Source organism: Staurois parvus, unplaced genomic scaffold, assembly GCF_062004578.1.
Source record: "Staurois parvus isolate SC_StPar_1 unplaced genomic scaffold, SC_StPar_1.0 ptg000052l, whole genome shotgun sequence".
Classification (NCBI taxonomy): Eukaryota; Metazoa; Chordata; class Amphibia; order Anura; family Ranidae; genus Staurois; species Staurois parvus.
This window is the reverse complement of record NW_028317848.1, coordinates 760,503-787,204: the sequence shown is the minus strand read 5'-3', so window position 1 is coordinate 787,204 and position 26,702 is coordinate 760,503. Positions and strand designations below refer to the sequence as shown.

Genomic DNA, 26,702 nt, shown 5'->3' with positions numbered 1-26,702 from the left:
TAGAATACTCCAGCAGGGACAAGGGAAGGGCTCGCAATATTCCTCAAACAAGTGCTTGACCTCGTTGCTTCTCACTACATAAATTGTGCTTTAGTGTGTTTGCCCAAGCACAGATGCTAAGGTGTGGGGAGAAATTCCTCCATGTGATTTTAAGAAAATGTGGATGATGACTTGTATTGGCAGTTGTGTTTGATGCAATCTCTGGTCTATTAGGGCTGCCTTGAATTGCTGGTTTCTTTGTTAAATCTGAACAATAGGAAAATGGATAAATGCAAAGATGAAATATTCAATTGTACCTGTTATTTCTGTCCATCCAGTTCTGAGATTTACACAGACTTGTCTGACTTTGAGCTTACTTTTCTTTGTTACAGTTAAGTGACACTCACAGTTCTTGTCCCTCCCCCCCAGTCTGTGACTAGATAGTCAAAAGAGAAGCATGTGTATCGCTACCCCCTTAGGATTGCTAGGTTTTTGGGTCCCCCTATAGTCATGCACAGCCAGGCAAAACATATTTCCTTCAGATCTTGCACACTGGAGACAGTAAACGATCATTGAGCTTGTTTCTTTTTTTTGTTTTATTAAGAGGTATTGAACTTGGATAGGGTTAAGGTGTGTATGGGATGCCCAAGGAACAGTAAACTGAGGACAACTTCCTTGCAACTATGTACAAGTTTTTTAAACAGCAAAACTCTTCTGGGAGAACTTTCCAGCCTTTCCTGCTGTACCACCGCAGACCCCAGATGAAATCTTCTGTTCACTCAGCTGCCCGAGGGAATCCCTGGGCAAGGGGATCCAGGGCCTGCTACTTCCAGATAAACAGTCCCAGGTATAGAGCAAGTCAGATTTCCCACCCAAATGCTCATTTCCCCTTAACTGGCCCAGGGAATGTAGGATTACTCACTCAGTCCTTTTTTCCTGTGAGCTTGTGGGTTGGTAGCTGCCTTCAGGTCTTCCGCTGGGCTGACCCCCTCCCTGCTCCACAGGTATTCCTTGCTCTGGGGGCCTGTTGAGGTCTGAATGAATTCTCGTTTCCTGCTTCCTGCCTGTAGATAGACCCCTTTCCACTGGGCCCCCACCCAGGCTCCCACAGCTCTTCCTCACATTCCATCACCCACCTGAACTCTCTTGCCACTTTTGAGGACTGTTCTGACCCCATGCCAAACCTACTGCTTGGGGATTGGTTGGGATCTCTTAAAAGTGCAGTCCAGCTCCTCCTCACCCCCCACGTACAGAGTTCTAGAGACTTCTCCAAGTCTCTAGATCAGGGGGAGGTATCAGTGAGCTGATCTGCAGAGCCTCTCAGCCCTGACCCGAATTTGACCCTCTGACTATCACCCAGGCTGCTACTCAACCATCTAACTAAAAAAAATAATTATCTAGCTCCTTCAAGAATTTAGTTGTGAAGGAGCGGTGTAGCCAGTACCCCACAAATGATGAGCTAGGCCCCTCACGGAACTCCTTTACATTGTATTGATAGTCTTGTTTATCCTTTGGCTCCCTGTGTGTCCACTCAAAAAGGAAATGTAGGAATTACATTTCCTGTCTTCCTTCTAATTGAGAAGACTTTAGTGTATATTTGAGGGTTTACATTAAACACTTCTTTCTGTACTGTCAAACCTTGCCTCTTTTCTAGTGCATAGCTAAAGTGTGATTCCCAGAATAAAATGTGAATAACAAGCCAGTCTCCTTGTTAATACCTACTATACACACAAGCATTTTGTAAAACAGAACACACCTGTGTAAAATTGTCTTCTGGTTGGTCAACATACTATATTCACTGGTGTCACTTGTGTTACTATTATCGCTGTTGTTGTTGTCCCTATTGCACCTAATTGATCCCATGCTAAACAATATGGATGAAGGAATCTCTGCTGCTAACTCTTGTATTTTGATATCTGTAGCTGTCAGAATACTTGAGCGGTTGACAGAGGACTGCATTTGATTGGACACTGTTCAGCCAACAATTTTCCACCTATCTTCTTCGACGTGTTAACCTTCAGCCATCTACGGCTCAAATTGTGTACTGTACTGTATATAGCAAAGTTAAAAAGCTGATTCTGACATTTTGCACAGCAGAAATCACCAACACTAGTCCTTGTTTATCCATTGGACATACAAACAGTAGGCCTGTGTTGCTGCAGTATTAGAAAACAGTGTATGTCATGGGTGTTAGTTTGCAGTGATGTTCTGCACTAGGATAATAAGATAGAAAACAATGATGACTGTTAATACCTTTTCTAAACAATAGCTGTGAGTGTCTTACCTAACTCACTCAGTTTGCCCTCCTAGTGCTGCAATGATGATATGCAGACAACATGGAGCCATTCATACAGTCATGGCCAAAAATATTTGCACCCCTGCATTTCTGTCAGATAATGCACCACTTCAGCCACAAAATTGTTGCAATTACAAATGTTTAGGCATTCTCATGTTTATTTCTTTTGTTTGTATTGGTATGACACAAAAAAGTGGAGAAACATAAGCTAAATCTGATACATTCCATGCACAACCCTAAAAATGGACTGTACAGAATTTGACACCCTCAATTTATTATTTGGTAGCACACCCCTTGGAAAAAAATAACTGAAATCAATAGCTTCCTGTAACCATCAATAAGTTTCTTACACCTCTCTACTGAAATTTTGGACCACTCTTCTTTTGCCGACTGCTCCAGGTCTGACTATGTAGGTAGGCGATACCTCGGCCAGCTGCAGGAGGTTCTTGAAAAAGAATTCTGCAAACTCTGCTGGGTGCATTCCCTCCGAAACTCGGATATTGTTGCGGTGGAGCCTGTTCTCCGCATCATCTGACTTAGCAACCAGGGTTTTCATTGTGCTTTGCATGGATTGAAGAAGATCAGTGTGTTGGGCCATAACATCCTCCATGGCCAAGATCCAGTCTTTTGTGTAAGAGGCAGCTTCTAATCTTGTCGAGGTAATTCCTGATGAGATTGCACTCTTCAGCCACACAATCGATTCTGACAAGGAGACAGGTTTTGCACTGCTCAGTGGCCCCAAGGATGAGGCTAGTATTGTCTGCATCTCCCTTAGGAGGGAGTGATACAGCACCCACCTGGTCCGCCACCATCTCCAGCTCAGCAAGGAGTGCTTGGAGCTTTCCAGCCAAGATGGCACCCGTCCAAGCAGCCTGGGGAGATGGCTGCTTCTTTCCAGCCAAAGTAGCAGGAGTTTTCTGACGGTACAGCATTCTGGAGTATCCTGGGAGGGAGCAGAAAGCTTAGCAGGGTTCCTGGTTAGCATAGCTGCTATACAGCCCCACAGTGCCAGTCAAGATAGAGTAGGATAGTGGGAGCTTCTCAGGCTAGCATCCTCTCGGCTCTACATCCAGCCATGCCCACCTAGGCCTCATTGCTTTTTATGAAAACAGTAGATTGATGAGCTTTACCAAAAAGCTGTAATTTTGTTTGACAGGTGTCAGTAAAAGCTTGCTTTAAAGAATAAGTTCACCTGTGGGAACATGGTACATGTTCCACCCATTTTTGTAACATGTTCCCATAGCCTCAGACGCTCCTGCTGCCCCCTCCCTCTGACATCTAGTACCGGGAGAAGTTTCCCCGTGCTATCTGTCAGACTTGAAAACAGTGCGGCTGTATGGGGATCTGCCCACACAGCTGTGTCATTCATTCACGGAGTTCCGTAAACAAATTAACTGCAAGTTCCAACAGCCTTAGCGGCTGTGGGTTTGTAGTTTTCAGTGAACTACCAAGGCCCTGTGAAGCGCTGTGGTATTTCATTGAAGCTTCCTGTCAGAATATCTGCTTGCTCGTACATCCCGTATGGCAAGCAGATATTCTGACAGGTCTGCAGGAGACCTGCATGGGATCAGCGATCTACTGATCACTGGTTCAATGCTTTCCAGGCTCTTTTGGCCAAAAATAATAAATGCACTTTTTTTTTTTACCTGAAAATGCGCATTTACAATTTTTGTCCAAAAGGTGAACTGATCCTTTAAAGATCATTTACTGCTCTTTAGAAATATATAAATACTTGATAGTTCAAAGCCTAGCCACTGATTTACTTAAATTCTGGTTGCAGTAAGGATTTCATAAATAAACATGTTATTTATTAAATAAATTATAAAAGTATATTATTACAGTATTAATATTAGCTCATACCAGAACTCCACCTCCACCTTGGTGGCGTCCGAGTTGAAGTGGAGCTCTGTACCCGTTACTGATCCAGCCACAGGCCTATCCATCTAGTCCGTCAAGAGTCACTCTTATCTCATCAGTCCATAAAACCTTAGAAAAATCTGTCTTCAGATATTTCTTGACCCAGTCTTGACATTTCAACTTATGTGTCTTGTTCAGTGGTGGTCAGGTTTCAGCCTTCCTTACCTTGGCCATGTCTTTGAGCACTGAACGCCTTGTACTTCTGGTCACTCCAGGTAGGTTGCATCACAGCACTGGAGGATAATGGGGTCCTGGTAGCTTCACTTTTAATTCTTCTCAAATCTTTGGCAATTAATTTGCGTCTTCTTTTTCTCAACACGTTTCTTGAGACCCTGTTTACTATTTGCAACAAAACCTTTGATGGTTCTGTGATCACGCCCCAATATCATACAATTTCAAGAGTGCTGCATCCCTCTGAAAGACTTTTTACAATTTTTGACTTTTCAGTCAGTTAAATCTCTTTTTTGGCCCATTTCGCTTGAGGAAAAGAAGCTACCTAATAATTGCGCACACCTTGATATAGGATTTTGATCTCCTTAGGCCACACCATCCCTCATTACACAAATGCACATCACCTGATATGCTCGAATCCAATAAGCATTCATGTGTATAGAACTTGGAGTTGGACAATAAGCATAAAAATGATGATTTGGTCATAAAACCCACTTGCCTAATAATTGTGCACACAGTGTATTTGCTGAATCGATGGAATAAAAATTACCACACGTACCCATGTATTCAGTATTCAGTCATCATATACCCTCTTCTGCATGATCTGTAATTTTAGCTCAGTACCCTGACATCTGAGGACTCCAAATTTGCCTATGTTGGTGATACAGCTTTCCATTAAAAAACTCGAGATGGCATAAAAATGTCCAGGTTGTTTCCCTGTATTTGACTGACAGTTGTTCAGTGTATGCCTGCCATTTCAGCAACTACTCAGGGTCTTGTAAAATCCCATGTGTCAATATGTATAAAAGCTGGATACATCTGTATTTCTTTCTGGACTTGGAAATGGCTGAACTTTGTACTTGGATGTATTCTCTCTGATTTTATGGACCGTATCAGGAAATCATAAAAGCTTTGCAATTGTCATTATTTTATTTATATTGTGCTTGTGGTTCTAAATCACTCTTCCTCTTAGCGCTGTCATGAAGAGCACAGACTGAATCACTTTTGTATCTGGTACAACTGCAGGAAACAGCACATTTTCATTACTACCAGAGAAGGAGTGGATTACACAGACATGATTCTATAAAGGATTATGAACAAATGTTTGGTTCTGCATTTTAAAGGAATTCTGGAGGAATTCTGCACGCACTATTACACCAGCATCTAGGAGTGTGTTTTTAGGGTTTTTTTTTTTCAATAGAGTGGAAAAGGTTAAAGGAGAAGTACAGCCAAAGCTTTTTTGGCTGTACTTCTGTGGATCTCAGGAGTGCAGTTCGTTATGCACTCCTGTGACCTGTTTTCAGCTGAAAACCGGACTTAAGTCCACTGTCAGTTGATGTCACTCAGCTGATCCAGACTGGGTAAAGATCCCAACTTCAAAGTCAGGATCCACCCCAGAGTCTGGAGCGGCGCCTGGCTCAGCCTTTCAGCGAGCTGCTTTGAGCTTTAGCCAGCTGCTCCCACCCCCTCCACAGCCCAGCACTCCAGTGAGCATAGAGCGGGGGCTGAGTAGACAGCAATGACTGATAGTCCTGCTCTCTGCTCAGAGCGGAGAAGAGAATGCAACGACCAGCGGTCATGTGATTGCTGAGTCCACACCCTTGGAGCCAGCGGGGCACAGATGCAGCATCAGACCCATGCTGCATCCACCTAGATGAGTACAAATGGGTGGAAAAAAAGCCCTATTTCTCTTTTAAAACCTCTGTCCAGTAAATGTCTGTTCCCCTGTTGGAGTGATTTGCTCTTTCCTCCTGTTGTTTTAAATATACTGAAGTAGACAACTTCTATGGGGAAGGGAAATAAGAGGAAAACTCCAATCCAGCAAAAACAGCAAAATGTTTGCTTTATTTTTTTTAGTTGAGTGGGTAATAATAATAATACTTTTTTTGTCAAGTTTTATTGCTATCCATGTGCCTATTAGGAAGATTTACCCTTCTATCCTAATCCATCCACTGACATAAATACATGCACCAAAGGTAATTTATTGACATATGTTGGTCACACACACATCAATTTTTTTTATCTGATTGATGTGTGATTTGATCAAACAGATCAAATCCACAAACCGTCGTATATTCATAATTTTCCTTCTGATCAATTTAGACTCAGCTTTGATTGTATTTGGTCAAACTAGGTTGAATATTATTGATGATTTTGCATCCATCGGCAGCACTGAGATACTAAAATTATGAATACGATCGTATTTTGATTGATAGGGTTATGAGATTACATGGTAGAAACAGATGCCAGCAATGATTTATGATTGTAAGTTGAGATCATATCTTCACTATTGATCATAATACGGGAAAGAACAGTGAAGGAGAAAGGAAGGGGAGTGTCCCTGACTGATCATCTTTTGTGCAGCTGAGCCTGGAGACCTGAATCTGTTACAGGTAAACGTAAATGAATGTAGAAAAAACAAACGTAGAGGAGGCATAAATGTTTGTGGGTACCGCTACACTAAGCTAGTGCTGTTCAGTAACCAAAAGAACATGAAGCAAAAAAAGTGCGAACAGGATGTTCACAGAAATTAACCCCTTAGGTCCCACAATGAGTATAACAAGCATGCTTTACTGCATATACAGACTGATTTTACCGTTGTGGGTTTAGTAACACATTAAAACACATGAGAAGAAATACCCAGAGCACTATGGGCTAGTTAAGGAAACTGCAGAAAATAAAAAAAAATAAGCGCTGATAAACTGGCTTTTTACAAATATGTAGAGGGGAGAAACAGTGAAATGTGTAGTAAAAGACTCATTACCCAATATTTCATATTTACCTGTCCAAAAAAAGGATGTCTGTAGGCTGGACCATAATAAAGAAAAAAATAATACATACAAAACCATCCCGTTAAAGTTTGCAGGTATATTTTAAATTGTAGCAGAAATCCTAGTTTGTAACTAGGAAAATGATCTTGAGGTCCTCACAAATGAAAACAGTGTTTACCAGTTCTCAAAATGATCATGTTTTGTCTTGTCCCCCTGCAACAGTTACGCAGTTACATTCAATATATATGTACAGAAAGCAAAGTTACCTATTCTTGTGCAGAAATAGAACAATTGATGTATGTGTTACGCTGAACATACAGTACACTATAAAACCTAATTGTACAATTGTCTTCCAACAACAATATAGTATAAGGGTCTGTCTGTATACAAATTGAATGAATTGTCTTCATATAACATAGTTTGCATATTATATATTTCAGATAACTCTAAGAACGATTTTACAGAGATTGCAATGTGTATATCCAGCTTTAAACAGATCATTTGAAATTGTTTTGTGGCTTCTCATAAACAGACACCCAGTATTGGTGGCCTGAGTACACACAGAAGCGGTGGGGAAGCTGCATGCAATTTGGACCGCAATCGCACCGCATTTCTGTTCAAATTGCATGGTATTCTTTGCAGTGCAATTTGCGCTCATTCATTTTATATGGATGCAAATTGCACCGCAAAGTATCGGTACTCGTACTCGCCGGTAAAAAAAAAAAAAGGTATTGGTGCATCATAATCAATTCTATACATAGCATCATTAGTAAAACTAAATGCTTTCTTTGTTTTAATGTAATTTTTCTCCTTTTTTTATTTGTTTATATTTTTTTTTCTGTTTGGCAATCACAACATAACGGAAGTATTGCCTGCAGGTGTATTATATTTATGTTTAAAATATTTGAAATGTCTTGCGAGCCAGAGGTGGATCGCAACCTCTAGCACATAACTACCAATGTGGCAAAACGCAAAATAAAATAGTGTTGCGCTCCCAAACCTCCAATTATTATATTATTATTTAAATCACTTAATCTCTATCCTAAAAAACATATGATAGGAGAAATGTGTATAAAAAATACCAATAATTAAAAATTATGTCTGTGATTAATCATAAATTATAAATAATGATAATCTTATGCTTTATATCAATTCAAATAAACCTAGTGCATAAATGAATAAAAACAATAAAAAATGAAAAAAATGAAAAACATTTTTTGAAAAAAACGTCCCATATAATAAAAGTGACTTTGTGCTGAAAAATCTTCAATCTATATTGATTATATATCCGTGACTGCTTGTGAATCCTCCCAAAAGTGAAGATGTACGCTCACCTCATTGGAAGCCTGCAATTAGGCTATATAAGCATTCGGTTCTCCTCCCTTGGAACCTACTTGTTAGGAACTCTTGCTTTGAGATAATAGATATCCGTAATAGACGATATGTGCTGTGGATCACTTCTCCAGAGGATGCAACTCCTCTATATTCACATCTCCATGCGGTTCTCCACATATAAAAAAGATCTCGACATGGTGCTTTATCTTTTATAAAGGTCGGCTTTATTTGCTCAGAATATGGCACTCACATATATTGTATTCAGACAGTGGTAACTCGAATTCGATCCGAAACTTCCGCTGACTGTCGGAGCTGTACACCCGTGGTCCGGCAAACGAACTGACTCCCTCCGAGTGACGTTACAGTCCCACCCCTACGTGTTACGCCACTGGTCACGTGGCTTCATCAGGGGGATTTGATCCAATCAAATCCCCCTGATGAAGCCACGTGACCAGTGGCGTAACGCGTAGGGGTGGGACTGTAACGTCACTCGGAGGGAGTCAGTTCGTTTGCCGGACCACGGGTGTACAGCTCCGACAGTCAGCGGAAGTTTCGGATCGTATTCGAGTTACCACTGTCTGAATACAATATATGTGAGTGCCATATTCTGAGCAAATAAAGCCGATCTTTATAAAAGATAAAGCACCATGTCGAGATCTTTTTTATATGTGGAGAACCGCATGGAGATGTGAATATAGAGGAGTTGCATCCTCTGGAGAAGTGATCCACAGCACATATCGTCTATTACGGATATCTATTATCTCAAAGCAAGAGTTCCTAACAAGTAGGTTCCAAGGGAGGAGAACCGAATGCTTATATAGCCTAATTGCAGGCTTCCAATGAGGTGAGCGTACATCTTCACTTTTGGGAGGATTCACAAGCAGTCACGGATATATAATCAGTATAGATTGAAGATTTTTCAGCACAAAGTCACTTTTATAATATGGGACGTTTTTTTCAAAAATTTTTTTTCATTTTTTATTGTTTTTATTCATTTATGCACTAGGTTTATTTGAATTGATATAAAGCATAAGATTATCATTATTTATAATTTATGATTAATCACAGACATCATTTTTAATTATTGGTATTTTTTATACACATTTCTCCTATCATATGTTTTTTAGGATAGAGATTAAGTGATTTAAATAATAATATAATAATTGGAGGTTTGGGAGCGCAACACTATTTTATTTTGCGTATTATATTTATGATCTAGAATCCATTTGGCTTTTTTTTTTTTGTTATAAATGCTTAACACAAGAATATTTTTTTACACGCATGTAATTATATGGTGTCATAATGTTGCACAGATTTTGGATGACACATTTAAGACCTGACATGTGTTTTGCCAAGGCAAATGTCTAGTTTTAAGTTTCTTCTTGGATTCCTGCCTCTGTTTTTAAGACATCCAAGGATTAGTTGTGTTCTATGCTCGTCCCTCCCAAGAGGCAGAAGCTGAGCCTAATATTGCTCTTATACAGGCACCTGTGGCCTGGAAGATTAAAGGCATCCCTAAAGGGGATGTTGCTGTGCTCAACATGGAGGAGAGGCAAGTTAATCTAATATCTTGGAAAGACATACATTTCTAGCAACAAAAGGAAATTTGTGAAATAGAGCCTCCTATAAGGCTACCCTAAGACAGATTTGTTCAGTTTCTTTTATCTGCTTCAGTTTTTTCAGTTTTTACTGGAAGTTTAACTTCTGGTATTTTTAGCGTCCATGCACACATTGGTTTTTTACCAATGTTTAGGAGCTTTTTGGTATAAAAACCGCCAAACGCGGCTAAACACGTCTAAACGTGCCTAAGCGATGGGCGCATTTATCAATGCAGCATTCATACAGTTCAATTGCCAGAATAAAATAAAGTCTGGGCAATTAAATTAATAAACACCTGAATACCAAATGCTGCTAAACTCTCCTAAACTGTTTTGAAAAAACGTAGGCTGCGTTTTTATCAGTGATTTCCTCCTGTCAGGAGAAACAGCATTTACAATAAACCAGTGTGCATGAGGCCTTATAGTTCTGCTGCATATTGATACTTCATGATTTTCTTTTTTCAAAATGAGTTTTATTGAGAAAAATCAAAGTCAGGCATAAACCAATGCAAGTACACCATCATATAGCAAATACATAAAAGAAGAAACAGGAGCATTGTTGCACGGTGAATAAAGTCCCCTAAATCAAACATAAGGTACAAGATGATAATTCAAGAAATAAAAAGGACATTTTGGCAAAATAGTGTCTGAAACATACTATCTACCAGTTTGAATGAGTAGGCAATTAGAAAAATACACAAAAAAAGAAAGGGAAAACATTAAACTAATAGGAACTTCCTGCAGTTAGTAAAAAGTAGAGAAAAAAAATAAGGAAGACACTACATTTGCATTACCCCAACAGCTGACCATAATGTAGCTAGTTCAGGAGAACAGAGATGGTCCTTTACAGCTAGGGAGACAGAGAACCGTGTATAAATAAGAAGGGACATATAGAAGGGAACAGTTGTGCCCATGGTAACATGTAAGGACCAGATGCTTAATGTTTAGGTTCATGTTGTTGTATTGGTATATTCTTCAGTGTAGTTATTTTGGCTCTTAATGTGCAGCCACAAGTTTGAATGTTGCATCTGACCCACCCCTACATGTATGTGCATCATTGGGTAACACTCTTCCATTGTGCAGCCAAACTTTCAGTGACATCTACTGATGAGCATAGTGCTGAAATATATATATATACATACACTACATTGCCAAACGTATTGGGACACCCCTCCAAATCATGGGAATCGGGTGTTCCAATCACCTCCATCACCAAAGATGTATAAAATCAAGCACCTAGGCATGCAGACTGCTTCTACAAACATTTGTGAAAGAATGGGTTGCTCCCAGGAGCTCAGTGAATTCAAGCATGGTATCATGATAGGTTGATACCTGTGCAAGTCCATCTGTGAAATTTCTCTGCTACTAAATATTCCAAGGTCAGCTGTTGGTGGTATTATAACAAAGATGAAGCACCTGGGAACAACAGCAACTCAGCCATGAAAATGACAGAGCGGGGATCAGCGTATGCTGAAGTGCACAGAAGTCGCCAACTGTGTGCAGTGTCAGTAGCTAAGGACCTCCAAACTTCATGTGGCATTCAGATTAGCACAACAACAGTGCGTAGAGAGCTTCATGGAATGGGTTTTCATGGCTGAGCAGCTGCATCCAAGCCTTACATCACCAAGTGCAATGCAAAGCGTTGGATTCAGTTTTTGTAAAGCACGAAACCACTGGACTCTAGAGCAGTGGAGACATGTTCTCTGGAATGACAAATCACGCTTCTCTGTCTGGCAATCTGATGGGTGTGTCTGGGTTGGCAGTTGCCAGGAGAATGGTACTTGCCTTACTGCATTGTGCCAAGTGTAAAGTTTGGTGGAGGGGAATTATGGTGTGAGGTTGTATTTCATGGGTTGGGCTTGGCCCCTTAGTTCCAGTGAAGGGAACTCTTAAGGCATCAGCATATCAAGACATTTTGGACAATGTCATGCTCCCAACTTTGTGGGAACAGTTTGGGGATGTCCCCTTTCTGTTCCAACATGGCTGCAAACCAGTGCGTGTGCGTGTAAAAGCAGGCATCAAAATACTTTTGGCAATATAGTGTAAGTGTATATTTATATTCTTACAGTATGGGATCCTGCCACTCTGTGAGTGTACAGGAAAAGCAACATAGAGTTTGCACTAATTCGGAGTACAGGGCTCTGGAGTATTGTGTCTGAATGGAGAAGACTGTGGATTCAGTTTTCTCTAAGTTTTGCAATCCCAGACTGGGGGCTGGAGCTTGGAGACTTCAAAGACATTTGGGTGAAGAAATCTCAAATCCTGTGTCCAGGTCTTACTGGAGTCTTGCAGGTTGTGTGAGGGGGCAGGTGTGCACACTTGTTATAAGCAAGGCTTGGGCATTGCTCAGTGCTCTCATGCGAAAACAGGCATTTGCTTTATCCAGGAGACAGGTGTGCTCCCATTAGAAGAGGTTCTCTGCTCAGGAGACAGCACTCCATTTTGAAGGAGAGATTCCTTACCCACAGGACTGCTAGTCAGGACAGCCAAGTGAGTTTGAAGAATTTGGAGAGCTGGGGTGACTAGGCAAGTCCAGGGGACTGAGAGAATCTGTAAGTCTCAGAGGGTGCCAGAAGATCCTTTATTGAGAGGCCAGGAGTGGGCCTATACAGTTGGGTGCTTTAAATAATGTGCGTTATTGTGTTTACTTCTAGGTGCCGGTACCAGAGTATTGAACCATATAATGCAGAGGTTGTGCCTTCTGCCTTTTGGTGGCAATAACATTTGTTTGTCTTTAAATGCTTTCACAAATGATGTCATATGTTTATCTGCAAGCCATATTTGCAAACACATACATGCAGACCTAGCAGTCCATGGCAGATCCAGAGGTAGAGGGATGGCTGGTCCCTGTCTGAATAGGGATTTTAAAAAATGTACTCACTATATTTATCAATCACCCCATGATAGTAAAAGGTCACCCTGATTGTTGGTTTAGGGGTTATGAAGCACAGATTAGCCTTTTTGCACATCGATCCAACTGTCCAGCCAATTTACCTGAAAGGAGTACACAGTACAACAACTGCAATAGGAATGACCTATAAGCTTCTGGGCTAAATGACTGAAAAGATATTTAAAATCGGGGTTCTTTATAGCTCACCTTCTCAGATTTTGCTATGGCTTCCTGGCACTTATAGTTATATTCTTATATCATAGATGAATGAGTAGCACCTATGACATTTTGTGTTGCTGAAAAACACACATTAGCTAAAACCTGCTGTACGTATTGGGCATAGACATAGATCTGAGCATGTGTCACTTCTACACATACCTGACTTTAAGGAAATCGTTGAGGTTACCACTAGGGGTCTTTAAAATGTTTCCACACTTTTGCATACGCTTTGCAGCCATCTTCACCACAGTGTGGCAACTCGTATGCTAAACTGCAAGGTCAGCTGGCTTGCCAAACAGACTAGTCACAGGACACTCTCAGACACGACCAATTACTATTCCTCCCACCCTCACAGTTTCCAACAAAAATATAAAAGTGTGGAAACTTTTTGAAGAACTCTCGTATTTCTGCTCACTTCCTGCTCTCATAGACAGGAGGTTGTGCGGATGTTTCTGCTGTGTTCACACAAACAGGTAACAATCAAATGCATGCCTTAACTTTTTTTATACAAATTAAAAAAAATAAAATTTAGCTTCAGTTCAAGTTTTCAAAGTACAATGAGATATGAAAATGACTTTAATATCGTTGAAAATAAAGATTCTTTTTCTTGTGATTTGGGCATATTTTCTTACAATATACAAAAATGGATACAGACTTCTTAGCTGTTCTGCTTAGTAATTTGAATGGCCAGACTACAAGTTGTCTATCATTTCTGCTAATATTACTAGAGGGTGCAATGAAGTGTAAGATTGTATTTAAAAACATGTGCTTGCATCACAAATAGATTTCATAACTTCATAAACAAAATCTGCAAATCAATGAAGGTTAAATATATTATAGATTTTTTCCCAGGCATATACGTGTTTAAAAAAAGCAGATGGATTTCTCCACAGTAACACTTGAAAATTTATTGAAGTGTAATCAAATTCCAGACTTTGAAAGGAATGTTATATTACATATGTAGAAATAACTCTCAAATCATCAGCATAAAGTAAAAACTTACCATTTGCTCTGTTGTTGCATGCCCGGTATGCCATGGTATCCATATGTTATTTAGTGTGGCTTGCCATTTGTAGTGGAAAATGAAGAAAAAAATTGAATGCATGTTTAAACCACTTCATAATATATAAAAATTAGCTTTAAGTAACTTTTTTTTTCAGTACAATGAGATATGCAAAATGAATGTTGTTATGTGCTAAAGTAGTAATTATTTTTTGTGGATTGTGTCAAAAGTTATCAGAAAATAAGTCTGACTTGTCTAGCCTTGGCAGTAACAGTATTGAAAAACATTCTGTTTTCCAGTAAGTGTCAAGGGGTAGTGTTAGGAATGGACTGGCCAGCAATGGTGGGACTCACCTGCCTTTTGATCTGCAGTACCAGGGCTGGCCAGCGGGTGCTCCCAGCAATCAGAGACTCAACCTTTCAGCCAGCTAACACCTGGAACTGATGATGCTGGGGTATTTAAGGGATGGCCAGACCCACAGACTCTGCCTTGGTGTTGTGTTTGTCCTGGGCCCTGTATCTGTCCTGCATCCTGTTTCTGTTCCTTTGCTGACTTCTCCTGCTCTGATCCTGGCTTGTGACCCTGACCATTCCTCTGTCTGACCCTCTGTACTATGCTGCTTGCTACCTGCTGAACCTGGCCTGTGACCCCGACTATTCTCCGCTTGCTCCCCCTGTACCTACCTGCCCAATTGATATTGACCCGGCCTGCCTGACGACGCTTGCTTGTATATACTGTTATCTGTGGGTGGTTTGGTTTGTTTGCACTGTATTATGTTTTAGTATTGCACTGCGTTTATGTTTGTACTGTTAGTGTTAATAAATTATATTGTTTATAACATATCTGAGGTCTGCGTTTCCCTGCTTCAGTCACACACCTCTGGTCATACCTGGGAGCCCTGACATTACACCAAGGCCAATCCTGACCAGAAGTGGCTGCACAGGGAAGCCATCTTGGCTTGTTGATGGGAAGGATGGATCTAGATGAGGTTGAGTATTTATCTCTGCTAGTGCTTGATGACAGAGAGTATGCTTATCAGACTCTGAAGGAGTATACCCGGGATGAACTGCTAGAATGTATACGGCTCGCTCATGTTCTAGTAGATCAGGGCACAGTTTTCTCTATGGTGCAGCCATTGATTCAGGTTTGTGTTGAGTTGGTTTCATCTGGTTTCCCCGAATGCAGGGATGAATTTTTGCCACCATTTAGTGCAGACCAGGTAGAGTCCCTGGTGTGGTTATTAGAGGATGATGTGGGTTACTTTTTGGAGCGTTATTCCACATGTTCACCACAGACACTGAGAGATTGTATAAACGCAGTGCAGTCATTGACCAGACAGACTTTGTGTAAACTCAGCTTTGTTCAACCCCTACTGCAGACATGGACAGATTTGTTGCACCCAGCCTCAGTCAGCTTACAAAGACCCAGTCCTGCTTCTAACTCTACTCCTGTATTCCCACCAGCTCCTCCAGTTACAGCCCAGTATACTTGGCTATCTACCGCATGTCAGTACCCTGTTCCCACTCGCTGCACCTATCCTGCCTTTAACCCTGTAAAAAGGCCCTCTGTAGCAACTGCTCCCTCTCCTGTTCCATCCTCCAGTTCTTCTCTGTCTCCAGCTGCTCCATTCGTTTGCAGACCTGCGTTTACTTGCAGTGCTCCAGTAGTTAAAACCAGAAAAAAGCGAAAATTCTTTCCAACCAATACCATCCTGCCAGTATCCAAACCGGTGAGCCTGCCTTCCGTGGTTCAGACTGATGCCTGTACGCAGCCTGAAGCCTCTACTCGGCCTGAAGCCTCTCCTCAGCCTGAAGCCTCTCCTCGGCCTGAAGCCTCTACTCTAATAAATTATATTGTTTATAACATATCTGAGGTCTGCGTTTCCCTGCTTCAGTCACACACCTCTGGTCATACCTGGGAGCCCTGACAGGTAGTAAAAACATTCATGAGTAAACCAGACTTTGAAGGTTTGGTGCACTCCAGCTTGAAGAACAATAACCATTTTTTGCATCAAAAAAGACATTTATTATTGGTACTTATATAGCACCATCAATTTACACAGTGCTTTACATACAGTCATGGCCGAAATTGTTGGCACCCTTGATATTTTTCCTGAAAATCAAGTATTTCACACAAAAAAGGTATTGCATTAACACATGTTTTGCTATACACATGTTTATTCCCTTTGTATGTATTGGAACAAATATAAAACAGAGGCAGAAAAGCAAATATGACATAATGTCACACAAAACCCCAAAAATGGGCTGGACAAAAGTATTGGCACCCTTAACTTAATATTTGGTTGCACACCCTTTGGAAAACATAACTGAAATCAGTCGCTTCCTATAACCATCAATAAGCTTCTGACACCTCTCACCCGGAATTTTGGACCACTCTTCCTTTGCAAACAGCTCCAGGTCTCTCTTATTGGAAGGACACCTTTTCCCAACAGCAATTTTAAGATCTCTCCACAGGTGTTCAATGGGATTTAGATCTGGGCTCATTGCTGGCCACTTCAGAACTCTCCAGCGCTTCTTTGCCATCCATTTCTGAGTGCTTTTTGACGTATGTTTGGGGTCATTGTCCTGCTGGAAGACCCAGGATCTTGGACGCAAACCCAGCTTTCTGACACTGGGCCCTACAGTGCGACCCAAAATCCTTTGGTAATCCTCAGATTTCATGATGCCTTGCACACAGTCAAGGCACCCAGTGCCAGAGGCAGCAAAACAACCCCAAAACATCATTGAACCTCCACCATATTTTACCGTAGGTACTGTGTTTTGTTCTTTGTAGGCCTCATTCCGTTTTCGGTAAACAGTAGAATGATGTGCTTTACCGAAAAGCTCTATCTTGGTCTCATCTGTCCACAAGACGTTTTCCCAGAAGGCTTTTGGCTTACTCAAGTACATTTTGGCAAACTGTAGTCTTGCTTTTTTATGTCTCTGTGTCAGCAGTGGGGTCCTCCTGGGTCTCCTGCCATAGCGTTTCATTTCATTTAAATGTCGACGGATAGTTCGCGCTGACACTGATGCTCCCTGAGCCTGCAGGACAGCTTGAATGTCTTTGGAACATGTTTGGGGCTGCTTATCCACCATCCGGACTATTCTGCGTTGCAATCTTTCATCAATTTTCCTCATCCGTCCACGACCAGGGAGATTAGCTACAGTGCCATGGGTTGCAAACTTCTTGATAATGTTGCGCACTGTGGACAAAGGCAAATCTAGTTCTCTGGAGATGGACTTGTAACCTTGAGATTGTTGATATTTTGCCACAATTTTGGTTCTCAGGTCCTCAGACAGTTCTCGTCTCCTCTTTCTGTTGTCCATGCTTAGTGTGGCACAGACAGACACACAATGCAAAGGTTAAGTGAACGTCTCTCCTTTTTATCTGCTTTCAGGTGTGATTTCTATATTGCCCACACCTGTTACTTGCCCCAGGTGAGTTTACAGGAGCATCACATGCTTGTAACATTCTTATTTATCCGCAGTTGTGAAAGGGTGCCAATACTTTTGTCCAGCCCATTTTTGGAGGTTTGTGTGACATTATGTCGAATTTGCTTTCTTTCCTCCCTTTTTTTGTTTTGTCCCAATACACACAAAGGGAATAAACATGTGTATAGCAAAACATGTGTTAATGCAATACGTTTCGTGAGAAATACATGATTTCCTGGAGAAATATCAAGGGTGCCAACAATTTCGGCCATGACTGTATATATTGTACATTCACATTAATTCCTTCTCCTTAAGGAGCTTACAATCTAAAATCCCTAACTCACATTCATACATACACATACTAGGGCCAATTTAGACAGGAGCCAATTAGCCTATCAGCAAGTTCTTTGGAATGTGGCAGGCAACTAGTATACTCAGAGGAAACCCACATAGGTACAGAAAGAACATGCAAACTCCACACAGTTATTGTCATGGTTAGTCAAAACCAATGACCGTAGTGCTGCTAGGCAGAGGTGCTGACCACTGTGCTGCTCTTTTGGAGCATGTTAAACATTACACCCATATTTAGGGTGTAACATGCTCCAGACCTGCACCCTGATCCCCCATGACAGCGGGCAGGAGATCTTCTCCCTACACCCACTGTCACATTTTGAAAACAGCACATCATTCATTCACAGGAATCTGTGAATGAGAAAAATACAAGTCCCATCTGCCATTGCAGCAGACAGCTTGTAGTTCTCAAAAGACCACGAGCATACTGATCAGTCCATTCACATTGCCTACAACTCTGTAAGAGAGCCTGTACAGAGGTACGGGCCACAGAGCTGCAGATAGTGTGTGCGGGAGTCTGATATTGCCCCTGCAAAGGCTTCTGTAAAAAAAAACAAAAATAAATACACTTTTTTTTCCTTCAACAATATGTGTATTTATTTTTTTTTTCAAAAAGGTGAACTTAGCCTTTAACATTTTTTTAAATAATAAAATAAAACTTTTTTTTTCTACCAATCTTTAAAAATCCAATATGCCTGCGTGGGTTTCCTCCCACACTCCAAGGATGTGCTGGTAGGTTAATTGGCTCCTGTCTGAATTGGCCCTAATATTTGTATGAATGAATGTGAGTTTAGTGGCCTCCTTGAGGTGAGTAAACTCCAAATGGGCAGGCACTGATGTGTGTATCTTATAGTTGTCACAAGCGCCCAAAATCAGTAGTGTGCACCCTGAAATCCAAAACACCCCCCTGGGCATAAGAAGTCTTATATACACAAAACAGTGCACAACTATCCTTCGCAGAGCTTCATATATTCTCACCAGAATCTTCCCAATAAGAATGCGTTCTACATCATATAATCTTCTCTATCTTTTTTTCTTAATTATCTACTCGACTGCTCCCAATCTCCAAAGCAAAAAATAAAAACTGTAGTAATTCCACACATAATATGGTACGTGATACACCCATGTGTTTAAATACAGAACACTTTGTAAATCGTATCCACCACTATCCACACTAGTTATTATTACTCTCACAGGGTGAAAATGTGTGTAAAATTCTTCATCGATATGGCTTATCCTCTTAAACCCTTCCCGCCCCTTTAAGAGTTTCAGAAGCCGGGAGGTGGGATGGGCGAGGCGGGGTTTAGGGATCATGTGACCGCAATGACGCGTCGTCACGGCGGTCACATGATCGGGAGTACTGGACATGTGTGCTGGGAGCACGCAGGGTGCGTGCTCTCAGGACATATGTTTTTTGTTAATTGCACGCAAATGTGCAGCCACTCGGTGTCTAGGCCCATTTGTGCGCGGCCGGTGTGAAGAGGTTAATTAAAGTGTGAGTATGCACCATCCACCTCCAATGTGAAAATTTATCCATGTGCTCTTCCCTTCCCCTTTAGGCATGCACCGTACCCTGCATACATTGATATGTGCTTTCAATACTCCGTGTAATCAGCACTCTGGTTTCTCCTCACCTGTTCTTCATAAACTCTCAATCGCCATATAAAAGCAAACATACAAGTTCATAGTGCAGCAGTAGTGTAAAATGACTGATTTATTGTTAAAATTGTACTAGTAGCTTGCCTATAATACTGCCTATGAGGAAGTCAGCTTGATGACAAAATGCGTCAGATGTGATGTCAACCGTAACCGGAAGTGCCGCAGTGGCAATTTTGGTACAGGTTGGTTGTACTTTTCTTTCATGTAAGCACATTTTTAACATTAAATTGGTCATATTACGCTACTGCTCACCCGTTCGCCTCACCCGTTTTTCATGAACTTTCAGTCACTATATAAAAACAAACATACAAGCCCATAGTGCAGCAGTCTGTCAGTACTCAGACCATATATGCCGCACATTGCATCAAATTGGTCTGCATGGCTGTCATCCCAGATGGAAGCCTCTTCTAAAGATGATGCACACGAAAGCCAAAAACAGTTTGCTGAAGGTAGGCAGACTAAGGACATGGATTACTGGAACCATGTCCTGTGGTCTGATGAAACCAAGATAAATTTACTTGGTTCAGATGGTGTCAAGCATTTGTGGTGGCAACCAGGTGAGGAGTACAAAGACTAATGTGTCTTGCCTATAGTCAAGCATAGTGGTGGGAGTGTCATGGTACGGGGCTGAATGAGTGCTGCCAGCACTGGGGAGCTACAGTTAATTGAGGGAACCATGAATGCCAACATGTACTGTGACATACTGAAGCAGAACATGATCCCCTCCCTTCGGAGACTGGACCTCAGGGCAGCATTCCACGACCTAAAACACACCTCCAAGATGACCACTGCCTTGCTAAAAAGCTGAGGGTATAGGTGATGGACTGGCCAAGCAAGTCTCCAGACCTAAACCCTATTGAGCATCTGTAGGGCATCCTCAAACGGAAGGAGGAGGAGCGCAAGGTCTGTAACATCCACCAGCTCCGTGATTTCATCATGGAGGAGTGGAAGAGGACTCCAGTGGCAACCTGTGAAGCTCTGGTGAACTCCATGCCCAAGAGGGTTAAGGCAGTGCTGGAAAATAATGGTGGCCACACAAAATATTGAGAATTTGGGCCCAATTTGGACATTTTCACTTAGGTGTGTACTCACTTTTGTTGCCAGCGGTTTAGACATTAATGGCTGTGTGTTGAGTTATTTTGAGGGGACAGCAAATTTACACTGTTATACAAGCTGTACACTCACTACTTTACATTGTAGCAAAGTGTAATTTCTTCAGTGTTTTCACATGAAAAGATAGAATAACATATTTAGAAAAATGTGAGGGTTGTGCTCACTTCTGTGAGATACTGTATGTATATTTGTAAAGTAGCTATTGTGTCATCGGCTCTTTGATAGGGACATTAGTTTTCCAGTGTGTTTATATTGAAACACAAGCTATTGTAAATAGGCTTGTGATAGCCTTGTTAGGTACAGAGGCTGCAATTATGACTGAACATATTATTGGTGTTGTTATTGCAGAAATCTCCCACAGACAACGGGGTGGTCTACCATCTTATAAAACGGGAAACAAGCAACTGAACATTTTGCTATGACTTGTGCAATTGCCATTTTTCTGCAATTCCACTGAAGATTTCTATGATTTCTATGTCTACACTTTAGAGAAACAGGGCAAAGCAAGTTTATTTTCAGCCTTTGGATCTTTGTCAGTCTACAGAATTGTTAGGCAACAGATTTTGCAATCTTTTTAGTGTCAAGCTAAAAATGAAAAATAAAATAGAGATTGTAGTTGTCTAGACAGCTTTGGTTCACAGTGTGAGTGCCATAAATATAAGAAAGATAATTATCCAGAAGGCATCTATGACCATTTTATGAAGCACATGTGGTATAACATGTAGCAATTTGAAAATCAGGACATATTGGTCCTTCAGATATCTATGGTTAATCATGCCCACTTGATGTAGAATAGCTCCATCAATAATGCGCTCCTGCACTGTGCTGGAAAAAGAACTTTGTGTAGAATTATCTGTATTATATCTTTCTAATGTTGCTTATTTTTCTGTGAACTCTATAAGTCAATTGTTTTGGGTATGACTCTTTCTTGAGTATAATAGGCAAAGCTTTAATAAAATATTATGCTACTGCTTCTATTTAAATGACTGGAGTAATTCTCTAAGAATAAAGGAGATTTTCACTATGTAATATTGCAGGAAAACACACACGACCTGGAATAATATGTCAGTGAACACTTTTTTGTTTTTTTGCTAATATTTCCAGATGTAAACCTCAGCCTTTTATATTTGGATTAGCCAAAGCAAATACGTGCGACCTGATGTCACTCAATGATTTGTAATATAAATTAATGTACACAAATTCATAAAACCGCCTTGGTAAAAGAAATAAATGACATCATTCGGACCTTCCAAGCAAAGCCATAAAATCAGGAATTGGAGGTTTAAACGTGTGCTGTAATATTTAGAAATAGACTGTTAATTGCACGCTCTGTACTTTAAGTACTTATTAGGACTACAAAGGTAAATGTAAAAAAATATTTATTGGAATCCACAGAGAATAGTGACATTAATGTTATTATTCACATTAATGTCAATTAAGCTCTTGCCACAAGAGAGTTGGGTTTATATCTGTAGAACTGTCCAAGTTTGTGGTTACATCTTCTTCCAAGGACCAAGTAGAAATGTTTTCTGTTCTTGAAGAGGAATAAGCAAGAAAGAAGAGGAATAAGGTCTGAATAAGCGAGTGCTACGTAAATTATAAGAACAAAGCCTAACGCAAATGTTACTTAATGGGTATTCCACTCCACTTACATTTGCTATGCCCCCTGCCAGTGGAAGCAGTGTGGATCACTGGCGGGCACAGCCTGGATGTTCTGATTATGGTACCAGGGCTTTTATCATTGAAAACCAATCAGTGATGGCAGCTCTCTTATTTCCAGCCTGACAGTATTTCATTTGGTCCATTTAAAATAATATCCTTGACTATTTGGACCTATACCTTGACACTGTAATTTACTGCATAAATTCTACCACCTTTTCTTTACCTCTTTTTTGTAGATAGATTTCATGGCAAATAAATATAATACAATATGTTGTATATTGCATTTTTCTATCTTTACTTGTTAGTTGTTGTGCTCTATTTGTCTTGAGCTTAGTAACCATTTTTTAAATCTGTTTTTTTTAGACGTGCTTTGAATTTGGGAATCCTCAGAGATCCAGGATCAGAAGTTGAGGACAGACAGTATCAGATTGACTTGCAGTCAATTAATATTGGCACAGCTCAGTGGGAGCAGCTGAAACCGGAGAAGGAGAGTAACAATGGGGGTTTGCTGACAGAGGCAGATAGAGGCTCCCAGAATCCTGCACTGGAGTGGAACATGGCCAGCAGGTGAGACTTCATTGTCATTAGGATTATTCAACTTCCATAATCCAGCTCCATTTCTCTAGATCTTTTTTTTTTGCTTGCATGCCATTTACCTCAAATCCTAGATTTTTAGTAAGCAATATAAGCTCACACCATCTCTCCCTCACTTTTTTATTTTTAATCTGTTTTTATTAGTTTCACTGGCTTTCTAAAATGCAACAAATTTTGTCAGATACCACCCCTTATGAGTATTGCTTTTCATTTTACTCCAAAGACAAGCTGGTAGGTTAATTTGTATGTTTATGTATAAATGTGAGTTAGGGACCTTCGATTGTAAGCTCCTTAAAGGCAGAGACTGATGTGAATGTAATATATATATATAGGGCTATGTAGACTGGCGGCACTATATAAGTACCTGAAATAAATAAATACATTTTAGACTATAAGCTCTTTTGGACAGGGCTTGCATATGTTGTATTTTCTCTATTTGTAAGTATTTAAAAGTTTTACTGTGATCCCTGTTTATTGTACATTTTTCTGTAGAGTGAATTTGGGTGGCTTCAGGTTCAGGTGTGGATTACAGGCTATTCACTTCTATGGGAACCGTTTGTAAACCGCAAATGTGTGTACAGGATAAGAACCTAAGCTAATCCAGTCCTGAACCTGATGTAAACCTGACGTGAACCTGTGAGCAGCTACCGTATCAATTAGCTGTGAAACTTGAGCTTCAATCCGCACCCCATATGTGTGAATCAGCTCTTAAAGTGTTACTAAAAGTGCGCATGCACGGCCGCCGGGATCGGATGTCCCGGCGATAGCTCCGCACACCTCCGGCGCCAATAACAGCCCCATATAAGGGCATCGTGCGCCCCCCCCCCCGGACCTGGACCAGACCTCGGGCACCCACAATATGCCGGGAAAACCGGCGGGGAAGAGCCGTGGAGGCTCTCAGATGCTGCTCCCTGCAGGGACTGGGAGGTCCAAGATGGCGCCAGGATCGGCGCCTGCGGCTCCTAGTGCCTCCTCTGCCTCTCTCATGGCAGCACCTCTCTCCCAGAGGTAGAAAACGAGCACCCCATCCCACACTGGACTGAGGAGGACTGCGAGAGCGTCACCAGCTGGGGTGAGTGACTCCCTGCGGCCCCCCCCGCTCACCTTCCAGCCCTGTACCACCAGAGTCCCAGGCTTCGGCCTGTTCCTTGGGCCGTGACTCCCCTGCCTCCTCGCCATTGAGCAGCGAGATCGCTGCCATTTTTTCCAGCCAGCATAGCGGTCCAGAACCCCCAGGTGACAGCCCGGCCTCCTCACCAGCAATTCCTCCTGACCCACCAATATATTCGGGTGATGTGACCTTGATAGCTCGGTTCGCAGATCTGCTGCAACACGAACTGGATAGAGCTACCTCAAAATTGGCGGCTGACCTTAAGCAGGATTTTCAGGCCTTGGGCCAACGGCTGGACAGTATCGAGGCTAAAGTTGATGCAACAGCTCATAGTGTCTCCCAAAATTCCAACATGATCACGGACTTGCAAGATCGCCTGGAGGAAGCATACTCTAAAATTGATGATTTGGAGAATCGGGCCAGGCGATACAATTTTCGCATTCGAGGACTCCCTGAGTCTGTTAAGGAGCTCACTAGCTGCGCACACACCCTCAAGCGGTCTGTTTTGCCCGACATTGATGACCTTCATCTTGAGATAGATCGTATTCACAGGGCATTGATTCCCCCCCCCCCCAGCAAGGGGGGCCTCCTAGAGATATCATCGTCAAGCCTAATTTTTTTCAGGTCACGGAAGCGGTTATGCGATATGGCAGGGAGAATCCGGACCTGGAGCTTACGGGGCACAAGATACAAATCTTTGCTGATGTCTCTGTGGCCACTATCCAGAAGCGGCGATCCCTCAAGCTACTACTCACTTAGTTCAGAAGGGCATTAGATATCGTTGGGCCTACCCTTTTTGCCTGCAGTTCACTCTTAATGGAAAATCCTATGGGTTTGCTACGTTCCAGGATGGCGAGGGGTTGCTGCTTCAGCTGGGTGTTATCTCTCGCAGTCCGGCATCCCATTCCCCTACGGGATCGGCTTCTCGACCTCCGCTGCTCCAGCCATTGTGGGCTACGCCAAACTCTAAGAAGAAGGGGTCACGGAATCCACCTGGGAAGATCTCTTGAACTCCCGTGTCCTTTTGGGGACTTTTCACTGTGATTTTTTGATTGGTGGTGGCCTCTCTGTTGCTCCTGCGAGTGTTGGCTGCTGCTGCTCTGCTGGTGTGGGGGGATTGGCGGGGGGGGGGGGCGGGACCTGGGGATTATTTTACATCTGTTTGCTGAATGTCATTTCAGAAGGTTCAATTGTTTTGTTTTGTTCTTGTATTTTTTTGCACTAAACTTTCGATTTATTGCTGATGGGTTTCTGCTACTGTCAGTGCCAGAGGGTGTCTTTGCGCTCTCACTGACTGGAAGATTCTTCCCCGAGATCGCTTCTCTGGGCAGATCCATTCCACTACAGGGCTATTGCTCTGTATTTCCTGGTGCATAGTCTGAACTATTTATATAGTAATGTTTCGTGTACCACAGTTACTTGACATGCGGACTTTTGTGTTCCGAATGTCTTATCCTTTCTCTTTCCTTTTTCTCCAATTTTTCCTTCTTTGTCTTTTTTTGTTTTCCTCCGTGGTCAGCTGGCAACATTTAGGTACTCTTAGGAACATTTTCAATCTTCAGGAACGTAGGGTCTCCATCCTGCTTAGCTCCTTAATTATTTATACTGTCTTCCCTACAGTCAACTAGAGGGGGTATTTGTCTAATTTCTCACAATGTTCAGGGGCTTAATTCCCCCTCTAAACGCATACAGGCTTTTAGTTCGTACCACTCTCTTGGGGCAGATATAGTTGCCTTACAGGAGACGCATTTTCCCCCCTCCTTCTCTCTGCGCTATATCCATAAAAATTACCCTGTCTGCTTTTTTGCTAATGCTACAGAGAAAAAACGGGGGGTGGCCCTTTGCTTTTCTTGCCAACTGTCCTTTACCGAATCCAAAATTATCCGGGACAGGGAGGGGCGATATCTTCTGGTGAAAGGCCACTTGGGAGGACACCTAATCACTTTTCTAATTTATTATACTCCAAATACCAATCAGGTGGAATTTTTTCAGTCCCTGCTAAGCACCCTGGTCGGGGAATTTGAGGGTGATGTTATTCTGGCTGGTGACTCCAATTTAGCACTGGACCAGACTCTGGATCGTTCCCAAACTGTCACGCTGCAGCCTCCTTCTAGACGGAGCCGTAAGTTGGCCCAACTATTATATCGCTATGACTTTATTGATGCATGGAGAGAGGCTAATCCTGCTTCTCGAGACTACTCCCACTACTCCAGGGCTCATAACAGTTATTCCCGTATTGATCATATATTTCTTCAGACACATTCACTCCCCAGACTTCTTACTGCTAAAATTTTCTCCACGTCCTGGTCTGACCATGACCCAGTTTCTATAATCTTGTCGTCCGGGACACCTGGTAGGACGGCTTTTCACTGGCGTCTTAATGACTCTATTTTGGAGAACCCCTCTCATTGTTGGGAAATCTCCTCACATTTACAAGCATTCTTTGACTTCAATAAAGCAGAGGACACGGACGCGGCGATTAATTGGGCAGCTCATAAGGCCTCCGTCAGGGGGTGTATTATTCAACTTTCTTCTCGTCTTAAACATGCCTGAAATGACCTACTTTCCGTTAAAACTCAGTTATACACTGACCTGGTTGCTC

At 41.8% G+C, this 26,702-nt stretch overlaps 1 protein-coding gene across 1 annotated transcript in view; it reads left to right on the top strand.

Annotated features, from left to right (window-relative positions):
• The window catches only part of VPS13B (vacuolar protein sorting 13 homolog B), a 1,305,797-nt gene that overhangs the window by 831,683 nt on the left and 447,412 nt on the right, over positions 1-26,702 (top strand). The window contains exon 31 of the mRNA XM_089666424.1: positions 22,759-22,962. Within this exon, the coding sequence (XP_089522550.1) occupies positions 22,759-22,962 (204 nt within the window). The remainder of the gene's footprint in view (positions 1-22,758; positions 22,963-26,702) is intronic.